Source organism: Rhinopithecus bieti, unplaced genomic scaffold (assembly GCF_001698545.2).
Source record: "Rhinopithecus bieti isolate Rb0 unplaced genomic scaffold, ASM169854v2 scaffold_9981, whole genome shotgun sequence".
NCBI classification, from domain to species: domain Eukaryota; kingdom Metazoa; phylum Chordata; class Mammalia; order Primates; family Cercopithecidae; genus Rhinopithecus; species Rhinopithecus bieti.
In genome coordinates, this window is record NW_016806838.1 from 4,287,704 (window position 1) to 4,294,946 (window position 7,243).

General features: G+C 46.4%; 1 protein-coding gene across 1 annotated transcript in view; it reads left to right on the plus strand.

The window, feature by feature from the left end:
* Nucleotides 1-1,266: 1,266 nt before the first annotated feature.
* The window catches only part of PRPH2 (peripherin 2), a 24,849-nt gene continuing 18,872 nt past the window's right edge, over nt 1,267-7,243 (plus strand). Inside the window, exon 1 of the mRNA XM_017878219.1 lies at nt 1,267-2,482. Coding sequence (XP_017733708.1) covers nt 1,902-2,482 — 581 coding nt within the window. The 5' untranslated portion in view covers nt 1,267-1,901. The remainder of the gene's footprint in view (nt 2,483-7,243) is intronic.

Here is a 7,243-nt window from a genome sequence, read left to right on the forward strand (position 1 = left end):
TAATTATAGGAGAAACTGGTTGGGGAGATGGGGAGTAATGGGAACTCCCTGTATTTTCTGTTCAATTTTTTTTGTAAACCTAAAACTACTCTAAAAAATAGTCCATTAATTAATAATAATAATAAATTTACAGATTCACCAAAAGTGTACATTTCTACTTCCACTCTCTTTGTTGATGTATGGTGACACAATTTTGACATATGTTCAATTTGATGGATCAAGTTTGGTCTTTTTTTTTTTTGAGACATCATTTCACTCTTGTCACCCACGCTGGAGTGCAATGGTGCAATCTTGGCTCACTGCAACCTCCGCTTCCCAGGTTCAAGTGATTCTCCTCCCTCAGCCTCACAAGTAACTGGGATTACCGGTGCCTGTCACCATGCCCAGCCATTTTTTGTATTTTTAGTAAAGACGGGGTTTCACCATGTTGGCCAGGCTGATCTTGAACCCCTGACCTCAAGTGATCCACCCACTTTGGCCTCCCAAACTTCTGGGATTACAGGTGTGAGCCACCGTGCCCGGCCAAGTTTGGTCTTTTATTGTTGTTTGGATTTGCGTTTTCCTGCTTATTACTCAAGTTGAGATCTTTTCCAGATTATTGGACTTTTCAAGTTTCTTTATTATGAATTGTCTGTTCCTGGTTTTTGCCTATTTTTCCAGTTGATTGTTGATCTTTTGATTGTGAATTTTGTTTTTTGTGAATTTGTGGGACTTAAAACATTTTTTGTGTATTAATTCTTTTTTTTTTAGACAGAGTCTCACTGTCGCCCAGGCTGGAGCACAATTGGGCAATCTCAGTTCACTGCAATCTCCACCTCCTGGGTTCAAGCGATCCACCTGCCTTGGCCTCCCAAAGTACTGGGATTACAGGCATGAGCCACCATGCCTGGCCACTATATATTACTTTTTAATTTTACAAGTTGCAAATGTTTTCTCACAATCCGTCACTTTCTTTCTTTCCTTCCTTCTTCTCTTTCTTTCTTTCTTTTTTTTTTAATTTGAGACAGGGCCTAACTCTGTCACCCAGGCTGGAGTGCAGTGGCATGATCACGGCTCACTGCAGCCTTGACCTCCCCAGGCTCAGGTGAACTTGCCATCTCAGCCTCCAGAGTAGCCGGGAGAACTACAGGTGCGTGCCACCATGCCCACCTAATTTTTGTGTGTGTGTGTGTGTGTGTGTGTGTGGAGACGGGGTCTTCCTATGTAGCCCAGTCTGGTCTTGAACTCCTGGGCTCAAGCAATCCACCCAACTTGGCCTCCCAAAGTGCTGGGATTATAGGCGTGAGCCACTGTGCTTGGCCCTGTCATTTCTTTTTTCAAAGAGGATAACAATTTATTTGACCTACAGAAAGTTTTAAATGTTGAAGGAGATTGGCCTGGAAATGTGCTTTTGGGGAGCAGCACTGTCTGAGCCAGACCTCCAGATACAGCCCATTCTTTTGGCCATTCTTGCCCTTTGCTCTGATTCTCCAAGCTGTACCCAGAGCTCTCTGGTCCAGCATGTACCTGGAGGCTGCTTTTGACCATGTTTTGAGAGTGGCATGGCTTTATCTAATGGGATGAACCTGGCTAAAGAGATTAGCAAAACGTCTTGTGGATCCCACTTTTAATCTGCAGCATTCAGGCTGCCCCTTCTTGGCTGGGAAGGGCGCTGAAGAAACAACGCCCAGGACCAGGACTAGCCGCTGCTCAAGCTGAGATTCTGAGACCCCTGCCACCACTACTGCATTTGCGGGGATCCCAGGCTAGGAGGGCTCGACATGGGCAGCCCCCAGGGCAGCTCCCTACAGCTTGGGCCATCTGCACTTTTCCCAAGGCCCTAAGTCATCCGCCTCCGGGCTCGTTAAGGTTTGGGGTGGGAGCTGTGCCGTGGGAAGCAACCCGGACTACGCTCGGCAAGCATGGCACTACTGAAAGTCAAGTTTGACCAGAAGAAGCGGGTCAAGTTGGCCCAAGGGCTCTGGCTCATGAACTGGTTCTCTGTGTTGGCTGGTATCATCATCTTCAGCCTAGGACTGTTCCTGAAGATTGAACTCCGAAAGAGGAGCGATGTGATGAATAATTCTGAGAGCCATTTTGTGCCCAACTCATTGATAGGGATGGGGGTGCTATCCTGTGTCTTCAACTCTCTGGCTGGGAAGATCTGCTACGATGCCCTGGACCCGGCCAAGTATGCCAGATGGAAGCCCTGGCTGAAGCCATACCTGGCTATCTGTGTCCTCTTCAACATCGTCCTCTTCCTCGTGGCTCTCTGCTGCTTTCTGCTGCGGGGCTCACTGGAGAACACCCTGGGCCAAGGGCTCAAGAACGGTATGAAGTACTACCGGGACACAGACACCCCCGGCAGGTGTTTCATGAAGAAAACCATCGACATGCTGCAGATTGAGTTCAAATGCTGTGGCAACAACGGTTTTCGGGACTGGTTTGAGATTCAGTGGATCAGCAATCGCTACCTGGACTTTTCCTCCAAAGAAGTCAAAGAGTGAGTGGCTTCTAGTCCTGGGGTCAGAGCTATTAATATATCGGGGACACTGAGGCTCAGGCCTCTGACCAGCACCTCTCCCCACACCCAGTGCCTTTTCCTCTCCATTGGGTGTGCACCTTATTACTGCGTATGTGAGGGTGTATCAGGTTGAACCATATGAAACTGCTAATATTCTACCTCTTTGACCCATAAAAAAATGGCAACTTCATATGGTTCAACCTAATGTTGGCTAAGGTGGGAGGAAGGTATCAATTTATATAAGCTGTTTGGATAGGAGCTCCTTGGGAGGAAGAGCCAGGCAGGAATGTGTGTCCGCTTTATACAGAGGGATGGAGGTCATTCATCGATCACAAATACTGAGGTGCTATTTGGCTATTTGTCTCATTCATTCAAAGTAGCTGGATTCAGTCCCAGAAGTTCAAATCTCCTATTTGGGGCCGGGCACGGTGGCTCACACCTGTAATCCCAGCACTTTGGCAGGCTGAGATGGGCAGATCATGAGGTCAGGAGATTGAGATCATCCTGGCTAACATGGTGAAACCCCGTCTCTACTAAAAATACAAAAAAATTAGCTGGGCGTGGTGGTGGGCGCCTGTAGTCCCAGCTACTCAGGAGGCTGAGGCAGGAGAATGGTGTGAACCCGGGAGGCGCAGCTTGCAGTGAGCCGAGATTGCGCCACTGCACTCCAACCTGGGCGACACAGCAAGAACCCGTTTCAAATAAATAAATAAATAAATAAAAATAATAAAAAAAGTGAAACAATTTCCTACTTAGTTCCCTTGTTTTCCAACCTTTCAACCCTGAACATCCATTCCCAAGCTGTTTGTCTGGATATGTTGGAAGGAGCAAGGGAAGGGGAAGTCACAAGATCTAGGCTGAAGTTTTGACTCTGTTGTTCAAGGTCTTGTGACCTTGGGCAGGTCACTAGTCACTCTGCGCTGTGGTTTGCCTATCTTTTAAATGAAGGCACTGGAATAGAATAGGTAATTTTGGAAGTCACCTCCTAGCCCTGGCTGGCACCTGGCATGCAGCAGGTACTCATCAAATGCCTGCTGTTTTTACTTAGTAAGTCATGATAGTGCAATGTGATAAAACATTTCTAAAGTATTCTTGGCATATGTAAAAGTAAAATGCTGCGATAGGCTGTGGGAGGTGCTGGTGAAAGAGAGACTCTCAACTTCTGTGTCGGAGGTAACAGCCTGTGTGCTGGCTCCAGTAGGCTGCTCTTCTTAACACGCCCACCAACCTGGGGCTTGAGTAACTTCTCAGGGAAAGGGCAGCCTGCCTTGAGGCAGCCGCTCTCACTCACCTCTTCTTTCTGTCCGACTCGACCCTACCTGGCTGAGGTTAGGGGTTCAGTTATTCCTAGGGGTGGTTTTTTTTTCTTCTGAGTAAGGCTAGTAAGTCCAAAGGGAACTTGAACTCAGGGCATTGGTACCAGCAGCAGGACATGTCTGAAGCCCAAAACAACATTAATGATGCCCAAATGGCTAGCTTAGCTGCCCTGCAGATGGAAGGGACGTCAAAGTGAAGGTCACTTCTTGGGATTTTATTTTCTTGTGGATGGAGATTACTGCTGCAAATCCCCAGTCAGGAGAGGATTGTAAAGGACTGTGCCCTTCCCAGGTGACAGGTCTGCAGGGGCAGCACAAGATGCCACGATTTATATAAATCTCCCGAGGAGAGCCAGGGGCAAAAGCGGAATTCCTGGGGAGTGGGAGAGGCCGGTGGTAGAACCAGCCTCTGTGAGCAGATGAGAAGGGGCTTTTCATCTTTTCCTCCATCATTTCCCTTGATTGTCTCCTGCATAGAGTCAGTTCTTGGATAGATGTATTCAAATCTCTCGGTAACTCCAAGTCCCCTTTTGTATCAGACTGAAGGAACGATCTAGGTCACTCCACTCTCAATGGTCAATGGATTCAAAAATTTCAGGCAAATATTTAGCCGAATCAAAACTCCTTCATTGTCTCGTACCAACTTCTTGGTGGGAAATTTTCCAAACTCCATTGACTTGGGAAAAATTCTTCGATTACACGCACAAAAAATGCAGCAGTAACATTAAGAGAAACCAAAATAGGAAAACAAATTCAAGCTAGCTTCTCACCCATAACTTGATTAATGCCTTTAATTTTTCTACATTTCAGTCTAGTCTTGCTCAATTTACATAGTCATACAGTGTAATCATAGTATAAAGACAATTTAGGGCCGGGCGCAGTAGCTCATGCCTGTAATCCCAGCACTTTGGGAGGCCGAGGCAGGTGGATCACCTGAGGTCAGGAGTTTGAGACCAGCCTGACCAACATGGAGAAACCCCGTCTCTACTAAAAATACAAAATTAGCCAGGCATGGTGGCTCATGCCTGTAATCCCAGCTACTCAGGAGGCTGAGGCGGGAGAATTGCTTGAACCCAGGAGGCGGAGGTTGCAATGAGCTGAGATCTCGCCATTGCACTCTAGCCTGGGCAACAAGAGGGAAACTCCGTCTCAAAAACACACACACACACACACACACACACACACACACACACACAATTTAGTGTTCCATTTTGTAATCTGATAGTATAACATTTGCATAATGTCCAAAATGATCATGTTTAATGGTTGCATAGGAAGTCCACTGAAGCCAGGTGCAGTGACTCACACCTGTAATCCCAACACTTTAGGAGGCCGAGGTGGGTGGATCACGAGGTCAGGAGTTCGAGACCAGCCTAACCAACATAGTGAAACCCCATCTCTACTAAAAATACAGAAAATTAGCTGGGCGAGGTGGCATATACATGTAATCTCAGCTACTCGGGAGGCTGAGGCAGGAGAATCACTTGAACCAGGGAGGTGGAGGTTGCAGTGAGCCGAGATTACGCAACTGCACTCCAGCCCGAGAGACAGTGTGAGACTCAGTCTCAAGGAATAAGAAGAAGAAAAGAAAAAGAAGTCCACTGAATGAATGTACATGCTTAGGCAGGCATTCAAATTTTTATTTACCTCTATTATAAATAACACTGGAATAGGCATCTTTGAGCCTTTTACTTCTCTCTGTCTCTGTCTTTTATTTCCCTTAGGCTAAATTTCCAGGAAAAAAATGGACCTTTGGCTTTAACTTTCCACAAAGTTGGTCTTAAGACACAATTAGGGCTGGGATCAGTGGCTCACGTCTGTAATCCCAGCTCTTTGGGAGGCCAAGGTGGGAGGGTCACTTGAGCTCAGGAGTTCGAGACCAGCCTGGGCAATATGATGAAAGCTTGACTCTAAAAAAACAATACAAAACAAAACAAAAAAACAAAACCAAAACGTAAAAAAATTAGCCAGGAGTGGTGGCTTGCACCTGTGGTCCTAGCTACTCAGGAGGCCGAGGCAGGAGGCTCATTTGAGCCCAGGAGGCAGAGGTTGTAGTGAGCTGAGATCATGCCACTGCACTTCAGCCTAGGTGACAGAGTAAGACCCTATCTCAGAAAAATAAATAAAATAAATAAATAAATAAATAAATAAATAGCACACAGGTTTCTTAGAACTGAAATGCTTTTCTCCTTTTCAAAACCTCCAGTGACCTCATACCGCAGTGGGCTGCCTTCCAAGGGTACAGCCTGATAGGGCCACCTTTTCTGAGAGAAGATCACATTATCATTTCCCACAGACTTTTATTTTTATTTAATTAATTAATTAATAGTTATTTTGAGGCAGGGTCTCACTCTATTGCCCAGGCTAGAGTGCAGTGGCACAATCTTGGCTCACTGCAGCCATCACCTCCTGGATTCAAGCTATTCTCGTGCCTCAGCCTCCCAAGCAGCTGAGATTATAGGTGTGTGTGGCACCACACTGGGCTAATTTTTTTTTTTTTTTTTTTGAGACAGGGTCTCACTTTTTTAAGATGGTCTCACTATCCAGGCTCACTACAACTCCCACCTCTCAGGCTCAGGTGATTCTCCCACCTCAGTCTCCCGAGTACCTGGGACTACAGGCGTGAGCCACCACATCTGGCTAATTTTCTGTATTTTCAGTAGAGACAGGGTTTTGCCATGTTGCCCCCAGGTTGGTCTTGAACTCCTGAGCTCAGATGATCCACCTGCCTCGACCTCCCAAAGTGCTGGGATTCCAAACGTGAGCCACCGCACCCAGTCCCACAGACTTTTACATGAATCATCACTGAACAAGGCCCACAAGGGAAGTGAGGCTCCTGGGGTTATGTTCAGAAAGCTGCTCAGAGCTGGGTTTGCCTGAGGGGCAGTGCCTGAGACCAGAGCACAGCCCTTATCTAAAGTTGGTAGAAGGAATGAAAGAAGGACTGAATGAGAGACTGTGGAATGGCACCTACTCCCACCTCCAAGGAAAACTAAAACATTTTTCTGTTCACATTTTCACGGCTTCATTTTGGAGGGTTTAGTAAGTTTATATGACAAAGCTAGCTCTCCAAAACCCATCCATGAAAAATGTAAGTTATATATATATATTTTTGAGATCACAAGCCCTGAGAAATGGTAAGCATTTACCTTCTGGATTATCTCGGCACACCCCTGGGTCTAGGATTCTGATGGCAAAGAGGTGAGGCCGGCAAAAGGGCAGGGAGAGGGAGGTTATCATCCAATAAGATCCTTCTCTTTTTTTGTTGCCCAGGCTGGAGTGCAGTGGTGCGATCTCAGCTCACTGCATCCTTGCCTCCCTGGTTCAATTGATTCTCCTGTCTCAGCTTCCCAAGTAGCTGGGATTACATGTGCCCGCCACCACGTCCAGCTAATTTTTTTTTTTTTTTTTTTTTTTTTTTTTT